Source organism: Cricetulus griseus, chromosome 10, assembly GCF_003668045.3.
Source record: "Cricetulus griseus strain 17A/GY chromosome 10, alternate assembly CriGri-PICRH-1.0, whole genome shotgun sequence".
Taxonomy (NCBI): Eukaryota; Metazoa; Chordata; class Mammalia; order Rodentia; family Cricetidae; genus Cricetulus; species Cricetulus griseus.
In genome coordinates this window covers 8,451,182-8,464,015 of record NC_048603.1, presented here as the reverse complement: position 1 = coordinate 8,464,015, position 12,834 = coordinate 8,451,182, and the positions used below count along the sequence as shown (strand labels likewise).

Sequence of the window (12,834 nt, the reverse complement as noted above, 5' to 3'; positions counted from 1 at the left end):
CTCTTTTTTTCCATACTAATTACATAGGCTGCTTTGTTTCACTGGAAATTGTCTGAAATAAGACTCAACCAGTGACTTCAGGCCTGTATTTTGCCTTTTCTCCCCAGTAAAGTGAACCCATCTGATTGTGTGGACATGGTTTGTGATGCCAAAAGGAAGTCTCTCCTTAGAGATATGGATGGTTCGTTTCTGGGGAGTTCTGGGTCAGTCATCCCACAGGCAGAGTATGAGTGGGATGGAAACAGCCGACTGGGAATTGGAGACTACAGGATTCCTAAGGCGATGCTCACATTCTTGAACGGAAGTAGAATTCCTATTGCCGAGAAAGCACCTCATAAAGGTTTGTACTATTAAACCTCAAGTTTATGGAACAAAGTTCATTTTTTTTCCCAAGAATTGGGTGATGAATCAATGAAGACAAAGCCTGGCATTGGTGGCGCATGCCTTTAATCCCAGCACTCAGGAGGCAGAGGCAGGTGGATCTCTGTGAGTTCGAGACCAGCCTGGTCTACAAGAGCTAGTTCCACGACAGCCTCCAAAACAATACAGAGAAACCCTGTCTCAAAAAACAAAACAAAACAAAACAAAATGACAATAGAAAGAAAATTTTCAGAGATTTCCTGTCATTTCTAAAATATTAATACATGTTTCCAGGAATTATCAGAGACTCAACCTGCAAATACATCTCAGCATGGCAGAGCTACCGGTGTTCTGGAATGGAATATGCAATGTTGGTTATAGAAAGCCTGGATTCTGACACAGAAACACGAAGACTTTCCCCAGTGGCTATCATGAGCAATGGTTATGTTGATCTCATTAACGGTGAGTGTTTGGTGTGTGTGAACCTGGTTAGTCCAAGCATTTGCTTAATGCAGAGACCTACCTGGAAAGGTATTTACATATAAAACTAACAAATATGAGGACTTCTTTGCCTTCCATGTTTAAGAAATGTCTATGTGCAAGGGTGAGATTTGACTCTTCCCCATTCTGCAGCCAGGACATTTATTTCATATTGAGTATTTGATGGAAGCAGAAAAGGGGGAGATGAAGAGGAAAGAACCAAAGAGAAGGAAAAGGAGGATGTGGCGATATCTTGTTTCTACAAATAAAGCCTGCCTGAAGATTAGAGGGCAGAGTTAGCCACTAGCTAGCCATAGAGGTCTGGAGGTCTGTACAGACAGACAGGAAGTGAGATGGCTGGGCAGAGTGAGGAGTATAGGCGGGAGGAGACAGGATTCTGGTCTCTTTTCAGTCTGAGTATTTAATAGGGTTAAGAGCTCTAGTGGCTGGCTGTTTCTCTGATCTTTCAGCTTTCCCCCCCCTAATATATGACTATGTGTTTTTATTATTAAGACCAATTGGAATTTGTGTTACAGGAGGAGGAAGAAAGCCATTTCTATAAAGACTCTCACAGTTTTATTGATAAGGATATATAAATATTTTGAGGACAAAGGTTGGCCTAAACATCTTCAAAAATACACTTTACCTTATAAAATTTAAAGGCAAGCTTGATAATGTGTTACTCAGAATATTTAAGAAGGATATTTCAGGCCTCTCATCTTTATTCTATAAATCCTTGAACTTATTTTACAGCTAATGGAGGTTGTTCATATAAACACATAGTGTATTTGACTTTTGAGAGTAATTTATGAAGGTCCAAAGTCTAGGCTTCTCCCTTTCTGGTCCTAGATAGTTGGAGCACAAAGGGTTAAAAAAAATTGGTTCCCATAGAGATTCAGATGGACCTTGAGACCAAGAGTTTTTCAATGAATAAGACAAACTTCCAAAAGCACAGGGCAGGGATTCGTGTATACCCCCTAACAGCACTGGGGCTCAAATGTTAGTCTCCAAGCAAGCTTAGCCTTGAAGAGGCACTGAACCCAGACCACACAGATGTCCATGTCCTAATTGGGCTACTGTTGAAAACAGTCTTGGAGTCAATGGAATGGCCATTGCCTCACAAAATCTGCTTTTAAAAACCTATGAAAGAAACAGAAGACACCAAATTAGAGAAACTTGGAAGTTCCGTGATTTTCTGGCTCTCCCCGTTTAGTTCCTGTAGTAAGCGATCAATGTCAAATACTGCCTTTCAGGTTTGCACAGCACAGGTTATGGGAATAATTTTGGAGAAGTCAGGAATAACGGTGACATGTAAAAGCAGTTTTCAAATTGCTCTCTGCTTGTAATGGAGAGATTTCACTGTCTTTATTTTTACATTTACCTCTTCTGGCAGGAAGTATATGTTTTCCACTTAACATAGTGACTCTTCATTTCTTTTATAAATGATTTTAAATTTACAGTGTCAATAAGTTAAAAAAAAACTTAAGTGGATGATAGTTGTGTGGAATAACATGAAAGTGTCATTAAAATCATGTTGACTTGGTTCCCCAAGCCAACAAATAAAATATTTGTTTTATATACAATAAAAAATTGTATATTTGTTATATACAATAAAAATTACTGAATATCACTAAAGTTTCTTTTTAAATCTTAATGTGAAATGTGTGTCTTTTTAATATATGGCTTTTTTACTTCAAACTTTTTATTTTATATGCAGACATTTTTCTATGTTTGTTTTTAAAGCCCACAAAGAAGATATATGTTAAGTAGGATTTATACTTTGTGTGCTAAAGGATAAGGTACATCCTCCTTGAAATTTAGTTCATATTGATTTAAAATTTGATTGAAATTCAGTTATAAATATTAACGAGGTTTTTGAGTGAGCCAGAAAATTCGGCAAATGAAGAAATACATCAGGAAATTTTTATCCATCATATCTCATGTTGATTTTATTGAAATAATAAGAGAAGTTTGCTGCAAAAGCCAGGCTATATGTGCTCTGAAAATGTCTAGACCCTAGTGGAAAATCATCTGCTATGTCTTAGTTTTTTAGAGTATCTTCTTAATGATAGTGTGAACTAAAATGATTTTAGTTCATTAATCATGGTAACTCTTCATTGGTGCCTATGCTACTGCCTAACAAAGTTGAGTAAGTTACCATTACTCTAAGAAAATAATAAAGACTTGATCCAAACAAACTTGTTAGCTGGCCCTTACCATGCAGATGGATAAACATCTGGTTACAGAGTGAGTTCAAGGCTAAACTGGACAGCTTAATGAAATTTTAAGGGTTAAGTTAACAGCTCAGTGGTGGGAATTCATGAGTAGTGTGTGTGAATTCAATCTCCACATCTCCAAATCAAATGTGCTGTGGAATTTATAGATTGACTAATAAACAAATCAGCAAGTAGCCAAAAAAAAATCAATGAATCTTGTTCAGGAATACAAATGTCCATTCTTAACTGGCAGGCTCTATCTTAATGAAAGAGCTATATTACAGCACATTTCCTTAAAAAACGACCCCAGAAAGTTGGTGAGTCTTGACTATATTATATTAGTGGCTTGTACGAATCTATAACACAAATCCAAGCTAACACATTGTTATCTCTTTAGCCCCAATAAGTACTAAAGGGATAACCTGAACAAGTTGCTTCTCTGCCTTCCATTTTAAGCCAAAGTTTGAGAACCAATTTAGATATCTGTGGGTAGACAGTGGATGAATAAATAGTGGGTATAAATGCTGAGCTTAGTATCTGAACCGAACCCTTGCACTTTACTTTAAATATAATGATTCTTCATATATTCTGGGGAAAAAAACCAAGCATTCGTGAAACAGGAACATGGACTTTGATTTTGCATGGATTTAGGCCCACAGGACCATGGCTGGTGTGCTGGGTATACGTGCCAAAGAAGACTCTCCCTGTTCCATAGCATCGTGGCTCTGAACAAAATGTATGAGGTTTACTTCACTGGGACCAGTCCTCAGAATCTTCGGCTGATGTTGCTGAATGTTGAACATAATAAGGTAAGCCTTAAAGGTTATCATAGTTTCATACTCTGCTAGCCATCAATTCTCATTTGTGCCTTCTCTGTATTTGGCATCCTTCTAGCTCATTCTAAAAGATCCAGTAGTGTCATATTCAAACTACTATTAATCTGGACAGGTTTTCTCTTCTTGAAAGAATAAGTATGTACCAGTGTGCGCTGATTCCTGAGCTCCATGGATGACGACTGACAGTGATATTTATGATATCACTAGCTAGGAAGCCTGAGTTTTTATACTAAGATCATGTATTACTTAAAGTTATATATTTGGTTTTTTTTTAATTCTTACATGTTGATGATATGCATATAGATACCAGAAATACACCTTTGGAATATTATTGCAATGTTTTCAGCATATTATTTTTAAATATCTTCGATAGTGTCAAATCTTTGCTGTCAGTGGAACTCAGATGGGTGCCTTACATTTATTCAGATGGTCAACGGGGAAAAGAGTAATGCTGAACTGTAGTCCCATGAGTCAGACTTTCTTTGCTACAAATACAACACATCAAAGTCCTAGAGTGTTAGGTATAGGGAAATATCTGACCAGATGAACCAGTGGGCAGAGGAACCACAGGCAACATTCTTCTTTCTCAGGTGCTAACAAGTCGGTACATTCCACTGCTCAAGACAAAACATCAGCATTGTTATTATTTTACCCTCTCTGCTGCATTCCTAACCCAACCGGACCATGAATTCCACTGAGTTTTCAAACATCTGGAGTCAGAGGGCCTCTGACCAAATTCCACTGCTGCCACTTAGTGAAGCAACATTATCTTGTCCCTAGAGGTAGCAACTGCCCGCTGCCTCTTCCTGTGTCTACTCTTGCCCTCCAGTGGTCCGCTCACCTCAGCCAGATAGGAATAGTTAGGACAATCTTCTGGCTAACGCAAGATCGGGTCTACTCATCTCTGTGTGGATCATTCTTCACAATGACCCTATGGGGCTCTCCCCGTGTTTCTACTGATTTTCTTTATGAGTCTTCATACCAAAGTATTTTGAGATAGTTGTCAACATTATTGAATTAATTTTGTGTTTCAGTAAAGCAGGTCACTGCTAAGTAGCTCCCAGCCCCTGGATTCCCAAGTCTCTCTCTCTCTCTCTCTTTTTATGTCGGTGTCTTCAAAAGGCACGCGTTCTTCAGCTTGTCGTGTGACTCCTCTAATCATTTCTTTCTTACACTACATTCTTCTCCTGGGACTTGTCGTATAGGGGCTAATTTATCACATCTGCATGAATGGTTAAATGCGAGCATTTTTGTTGTTTGTGGTTTTTTGAGACAGGGTTTCCCTGTGTCACCTTGGCTGTCCTGGAACTCACTCTGTACACCAGGCTGGCCTTGAATTCACAGAAATCCAATATTTTTAATCTTTGCTCAATATTTGCCCCGAGTTCACAAAAACTTGGTGTTAATATCTTTATAGAAGGTGTACATAGTTAGGACACACTTTTAAGAAGTAAATTCTAAACATTCTGTTCTACTGCTATAATGAAACACATAACTGTTTGTTTTCAACAGGCAGTTCTAGTGGGAATTTTCTTTTCCACTCTTCAACGTTTGGATGTCTATGTGAACAATTCATTGGTCTGTCCCAAAAACACTGCATGGAATGCCCAAAAGAGATTCTGTGAACTTGATAGGCATCTGAACGCAGGTATTTCTTTAGGATAGTGTGTGTGTGTGTGTGTGTGTGTGTGTGTGTGTGTGTGTGTGTGTGTGTGAATGTATATATTGTAAACATTCTTTGGAACATTTCCTTATTACACTTTTCCTTATCAATTTCTTAGAATAAAGAAGGAAGTCAATTTTATGTAATAAAAAGTCAATGTTATGTAATAAACTTGATTTAAATGTAACATATTAAAAAGGCTACATTTATCTACATAGTGATATTTATAAGCCAAGAATGATTCCTGTTTAGGGCTTTTCATTAAATAGGATTGGAATATTGTTGACAGCAGATATTTTGTGTACCATGAGTGGACTTATATCTCTTATGTGTGTGCTTCATGGTCTTAGCCAAATGTAAACAGCAAAATATTAGCTATTCCTGGAAGTATAAGGAGAGGTCAATATGTTGTGCCATTTGTAACGCAAGTCTTGTTTTTAGTACTAACAAAATAGCTTGTCCAGAGACATCTTCACAAGTCAGACACTGGGCTCTAAGTTCTTTTTATGTTACTTTATATTGTTACTTACCATGAGATCAGTGGTTCTCAACCTTCTTAATGCTGTGACCTTTTAATGCAGTTCCTCATGTTAGGATGACCCCCAACCATAAAATAATTTTTGCTGCCACTTCATAACCGTGACTTTGATACTGTTATGAACCATGATGTAAATATCCGTGTTTTCTGATGTTCTTAGCTGAAACAGTGTTGGAGCCAAGGGGTCACGACCCACAGGTTAAGAATCCCAGCCTTAGACAGTAACAAATAGCTGCATGAAGTGAGGGCAGGAGGTGATGGCATTTGTCAAGACTTCTGCTTTGTTTTCCTCAGAGTACTGTAACAAAATCCAATGAACATAAACAGCACATTAATTATTTCTTTTTGCTTTATACAGCATAAATTTTTTCCCTTTTTTTCTTTTTGTTTTCCTTTTCTCAAGACAGGATTTCACCGTGTAGCCCTGGCTGCCCTGGAACTTGCTCTGCAGACCAGGGTAGCCTTGAACTCAGAGATCGCCTGCCTCTGCCCACTGAGTGCTGGGATTAAAGGTGTAAGGCACCATGCTGGTATTTTTTTTTTCCTATGTCCTCACAGTTCTGGAGGGAGTCTCTTGTCAGATTGTGATGAGGAATTTTTTTTTTTTCTTCCTGGATGCAAAGGCTTCTTGTTGCACTCCCACTGTGAGAGCTAGCTCTCTGGCTTCTTCTCCTTACAGGTTCTAATTCCATAATGAAAAGTCTTCACTCACGATCTTGCATAAGCTTAATTGTCCTCTGAAGAGCTCCACTTGCAAATATCATCAGAGAATTAAGGCTTCAACATAGGGGTTTGGAGAGGATGCAGTTCAGTTCATAGCAGTCTCAAAGCCAGAACAGACAAGCAAGGACGTGAAAATCTTGAGTTCCTGAGCACATAGCCTTGATGGTTACACTGCAGCTGCTTCATAACCTAACCTTTAAATACAAATCATGGCATTTATTTTCATACATATTTAACTCTTTTATGAAGCACTATCATTCAAAGTTAGAAAAATAGGAGCTATTTCAATGAGCAGAATTTAATATAAAGACAAAGGTCTGGAAATAAAAAACACAGATGCCTTTAATAGATTAACAAGGCTGCATATTTGTGTTATCAGTTTGTTTTTTCATAGAACTGCTGGGGTTTTTGCTTTTGCTTTTGTTTTTTTCAGTGCCGATCCTCAACCATAAGGACTTCACATAGAATCACTTCTCCAGCTAAAAATTAGAATTAAAAAATTGCCTTGATTTAGCAGGAATTGTTTCAACTTTAGCGCATTGAATGCAGACTGCACTGTACCACAAGCCTCTCTGTATTTTAAGGTTACCTGAAGTGCTTATTATCTTGATCTCTGTGTCCTTCATTATTGTAATAACATGGAAAAAGTCAACTAAGATGGATGGGACGGGCACTGTTAGCAGGAGTATGAGCCCATATCCTCTCTGTTGTAGCACAAAGCAGTCTTTATATTCATACAATGGAGTACAGTTGGAAGCTACATGATTTTATTCTACTACTGTGGTAAAGTTCAGCCTTTGGGGCTTATACGGCAGAGATTTGTTAGTTCTTAATTCTGTTGCAACACACACACACACACACACACACACACACACACACACACACACTGTAAATGTACAATGACCTCCATTGCACAAAATCCAGTTTCCTAGTAGAGTTTGTTTTGCTTAATCATAGATTTTGACAAGCTAACATGTAATCCCATTTCATGGGCAGAAGTCTTCATAGATCCTTCACTTCCTCTGGGAAGTCTTCATAGATCCTTCACTTTTATTACATGCCTTCTGTACTCAGTAAAACTAGAAATATTAACTTGTAAGTGCTCTTGTAAGAATTGGCATCTAATGCTTCAGAAATTAGAAGGCTATTAAATTTACATTGTTTTTTTGTTTTGGTTTGGTTTGGTTTGGTTTGGTTTTTTTTGGTTTTCCAGACAGGGTTTCTCTGTGGCTTTGGAGCCTATCCTGGAACTAGCTCCTGTAGACCAGGCTGGCCTCGAACTCTCAGAGATCTGCCTGCCTCTGCCTCCCGAGTGCTGGGATTAAAGGCGTGAGCCATCACCTAAATTTACATTTTAAATTACCAAATTCCTTCACTCCCCCAACCCCCCCCACCCCTGGCTTTAAAACTCCGAATATATAAGGAGTATTCTATAACCACAGCATAAACTCCTGGGGGTATAATTAGTTTGCTTCTCCTTTATATTTTGACTATAGCTAATTCTTTCAGAAATAGATTTTATATATAATGATTATTAATGATATTATTTACTGGACTATAACATTGCAAGTTAGTCTCATAAGCATTTAGTTTTTAATATGTATTCTTTGTTACAAGAATGATGTCATTTGACTTTTTTGGAGTTCAAGCAAATATTAAATACTGTGTGTGGCCTTTATGTTAATAGAAATATATTTTGATATTTTGCTATCTTGGCCTTTTTCCTTCATAGAGCAATTGCTACCTAACTTGGGTTCCACTACCCCGGGTGAAAACTACTTTGACAGAAACTACCAGACACTTTACATTCTGGTTAAAGGAACTACACCTGTGGAAGTCCACACTGCTACAGTCATCTTCGTTTCTTTCCAACTGCCTGCTGTGACAGAAGATGACTTTTTTAGCTCACGCAATCTGGTTAGAAATCTTGCCTTGTTCCTAAAAATACCGAATGACAAAATCCGAGTCAGCAGAATAATAGGAGTGAGTCTTCGGAGGAAGAGATCCACAGGTCGAGTAATGGAATTAGAGATTGGAGCTGCTCCCGCCAGGTTCTTACAAAATTCTACGACAGGTATGGACATCAGACTTTGAGATAAAGGAATGTCATTGTCAAGCATAAAGTCATAAATAAACCTACCAGGGCCTGGTTAGCCAGGCCCTAGGGAACCTGAGTACCCCTTTGTCTTGAACCCTAAGGGTCTACAAACCCTTTTACTTCTCCCTAGAATAATAACTCGTTACACATGAGTAAATTAAACAAAAGGATCTGGCTTAATAGAAAGTGAGTTCATAACTGAGTGATAAAGGGTGAAATAGGTTAAAATAGTCAACTAGAAAAGGAACTCTGTTGCTTAGAGGAACACAGAAAGCCTAGGCTTACATTGTAGCCATGACTTCTACCATGTTGTCTGCTGGGAGTCATAGCTGACTTGCCTTCTTCACCTCTGTGCGTCCTTGGATTTATATGGCCAATGTTCGGGTTTCAGTGAAACTCAACCTGTAGATCTAATCTAGGAGTTGCAGGGGTTCCAGGGCACACAGGCAGATTATTTACCCTTTTGTAGCAATGCCAGATAAACCCCCAAAAATAGAAGATGCAGGTCTGAGAACACGGAACATAGGAACATAAGGAAAAGCAAGGTAATGGTGTATTTGCAAAGCACAGTCTAGGCTAGGGTCTCTCGTCTCAAGAAAAGCCCTAGAACTTGGCCTGGCATGGATGAATCACAGACAAACATGGAGAAGTAAAAAAATGTGTACACTGTTAGGATAAATCTTTCTACCAAAAGCCACTGAGCCCCACCACCACGTGTGTGCTCTACGCCATCCTCCCGCCTGAGTTAGGGCCCCAATTAATGCACAGAGAGACTTGTATTAGGTACAATGCTGCTTGGCCAATGACTAGGATTCTCATCTGTTAGCTCAGTCTTAATTATCATAAATCTATATATTTTATAAGACTTATCTTATCGGACACCTTATTGGCGTCCCTCCTTGCTGGTGGCTCACATCCTGCCGTTGGAGGATGCGAAGGGGAAAACGGGGGCACTTTGTCTTTCCTTTTCTTATATATGAGTCTCTTTGCTATGTCACTTCCTGCCTGGATCACCACTTCTCTACTACATTTCCCAGAATCCTCTTTGACTCCTAGTCCTGCCTAACTTGCTGCCATTGGCCAAACAGTATTTTATTCAACAATCAATAAGATAAACATACACAGTACATTCCCCATCAGTACACCATCACACAGTTGATACATAGCATCAGGGTATCCTGATGTACACACAGTTGTATGTCATTCCCATAGCATAATTCCCTAGAAAGAGGTAGCCTCTGGTGCTGAGGAGACCTCTGGGTGGGCTGAGTCCTCAGGTCATAAGAAAGAAGCTTTCGTGCCAAGGTCTTCAGTGTTGAGATGGCAACCAGGAGAAACGGAAGAGCAGTAGAGCAGAGGTTGGACCTGCACTGTGCTGAGAGCCGGGGACCATAGGGTAGCAGTGGGACCCGGAATGACGCACCTTGGTACCTCTACCCTAGACCATAGGAGCACTCACATTTTAGAGATCTTGGAGTAGACGTCTGGAAGGGGTTAGGGGAGAGGGAGGAATCTGTAAGACTGAGCCTTCATCTCAGCATCTGAGTCATGCAGGCCAGACCTTTCAAACTGACCTGAAAAATCCCCTGGGTGTGGGCTGGCCAGTGTTGCCGAGCACACCAAGCTTTCAAGGTAACCCTTAGTGGAAGAAATTCAGTGATTTGAGTCTTGAAAGCGTGACCTGGGATGTGGAAGGTGGTGGATCTTTTAAATTTTGGAATCTTACAGCAGTTTTTCTGAAAGCCACTCTGACTACAGTGTGTGGAATAAAGTGGGAAATGGCAAGCCAGTTTAGATTCTATTTTCATAACCGCTGGTTTGGGCTGGGATTTTGACAGTCAGGGCAAAGAGAGTTGAGCGTCAGTGTGTGATTAAATACGAATTGGTAGAGAAGTGGAGAAGAAATCAGGAAAAAGCGTCAGACCTGGATTGTTAGGAATCTGGTGACTTTGGCAATTTATTCATGCTCACACTGATAATGGATAGATGTTTATTATATTTCATTTCTAAAAATATTCTGTTCTGAAAAAGTGATGTGTGGTGGCAGAAAAGACTGGTAATTCTTCACTTCTGACAAAGAATGACATGGGAAAATTGAAACCAGGAGACACACTCTCTCATGGTGCTTTCAGAGGTGTGTGTGTGTGTGTGTGTGTGTGTGTGTGTGTGTGTTCTCTTCTACCTTTGTTTTTTTTCTTTCTGAAATTCTATTTTATAACATTCTCTTGAAGTTCTTCATTAACTCCAGTTTATTAATATGACTGTCATATTCTTTTCAGGTACCAAAGTCTAGAATGTGATGAAGAATGCAAACAAAATGAAAGCCAAAAGTTTTTTATATATTCTTACAATTCTATGTACTTGTAATCCGAATTGTCCTAATGGTTTTCCCCCATAGGTCAGATGCAATTGTCTGAACTCCAGGAGATTTCTGGCACTCTTGGACAAGCTGTCATCTTAGGGAAAATTAGTACTGTCCTTGGATTCAATATTTCTTCCATGTCTATTACCAGTCCTATTCCTCAACCAACTGATTCTGGCTGGGTTAAGGTAAGAACACACAACTAGAATAAAAATGTATTTTATCTTTTAAAATTGGTGTTGCTTTTGAAAAAAAGGATTAAGACCCTCTTTGTATTTCAAAACAGAAACCTAGTAGCATGTCTTTCTGTTTCACTTTTATGGGCTAACTAAAGTGGTAATAAAAATGTAGTTAAAAAAATAAAAGATCAGAAACCCTTAGAAACAGTTGACCTGACCTAGTGAGAGCATGAAGACCCTAGTCATAAAGCCGTGGAACCAGCATTGAACCAAACCAAGCCCTCTGAATGTGGGTGCCAGCTAGGAGGCCAAGACAGTCTATGGGACCTCTAACAGCAGAGCCAGTCTTTATCCCTAGAGCACAAATGGGCTTTGGGAGCCCACTCCCTATGGAGGGATACTATTGTGCAGCCCAGATACAGCAAGGAGGGACTAGGCTCTCCCCCAAATGATGTGACTTTGAAGGCCCCTGGTGGAGGGCCTCACTATCCCTGGGGAGGAGTAGGGGGATGGGTTGGGGGGTTGGTGGGGAACATGGGAGGTTGGGAGGGCTAGAGAATGGGGGAGATGGATATGTAAATATGAGTAGCAATTAAAGAAAAAAATAAAAATAAATAAAATTAAAAAAGATCGAGGTTTGGGATATGGTTGAATGAGTCAGAGTGCATACAGGGTAAGAGTGGGTCTTAGTTAGGGTTTCAAGGGCTGTGATAAAACACCAGGACCAGAAGCAACTCGTGGAACAAGTGAGTTGATTTCGGCTAACAGTTGTAGTCCATCATAAACGGGAGTCATGGAGGGGAGCCACGGCAGAAACTGGAGGCCAGAGCTGAAACAGAGGCTGTGCAGGGAAGCTGCTTACTGACTTGCTCCCGTAGTCTTGTCTGCCTGCTTCCCATGCAGCTCGAGGCCGCTGCCCGGGGTTGGCACTGTCCCCATGGGCTGAGTCTTCCCACATCAACCCTCAATCAAGAAAGTGATTGACAGGCCTTCTCACAGGCCCATCTTGTTAAGGCATTTTTCTCAGCTGAGAAAATAACTCTAGCTTGTGTCAAGTTGTCTTGAAACTGAGCTCAGTTTGGATTCCCATCATGAATATATAAAGCTGGGTGTGGCCAGGCCTGCCTGTAGCCCAGTGCTGATCTGGGTGAGGGACAGGCAGATTACTGTGACTTACTGACCAGGCTTACAAACAGCGAGGCCACGGTTAGTGAGAGACCCGGGCCCAGGTAGGTAAGGTAGAAAGTGCTCCGGGATGACACACTCCAGCCTCCTCTGGCCTTTGTAGGTGCATGCGCATGCAGGAGTACACACACACACACACACACACACTCTCACACGCACACACACACGCATACACTCACACACACACACACACA

General features: G+C 40.0%; 1 protein-coding gene across 1 annotated transcript in view; it reads left to right on the top strand.

Moving 5' to 3' along the window:
• The window catches only part of Pkhd1l1 (PKHD1 like 1), a 142,033-nt gene that overhangs the window by 124,702 nt on the left and 4,497 nt on the right, over positions 1 to 12,834 (top strand). The window contains exons 69-74 of the mRNA XM_035449642.1: positions 108 to 340; positions 655 to 822; positions 3,708 to 3,865; positions 5,405 to 5,540; positions 8,549 to 8,890; positions 11,313 to 11,464. Coding sequence (XP_035305533.1) covers positions 108 to 340; positions 655 to 822; positions 3,708 to 3,865; positions 5,405 to 5,540; positions 8,549 to 8,890; positions 11,313 to 11,464 — 1,189 coding nt within the window. The remainder of the gene's footprint in view (positions 1 to 107; positions 341 to 654; positions 823 to 3,707; positions 3,866 to 5,404; positions 5,541 to 8,548; positions 8,891 to 11,312; positions 11,465 to 12,834) is intronic.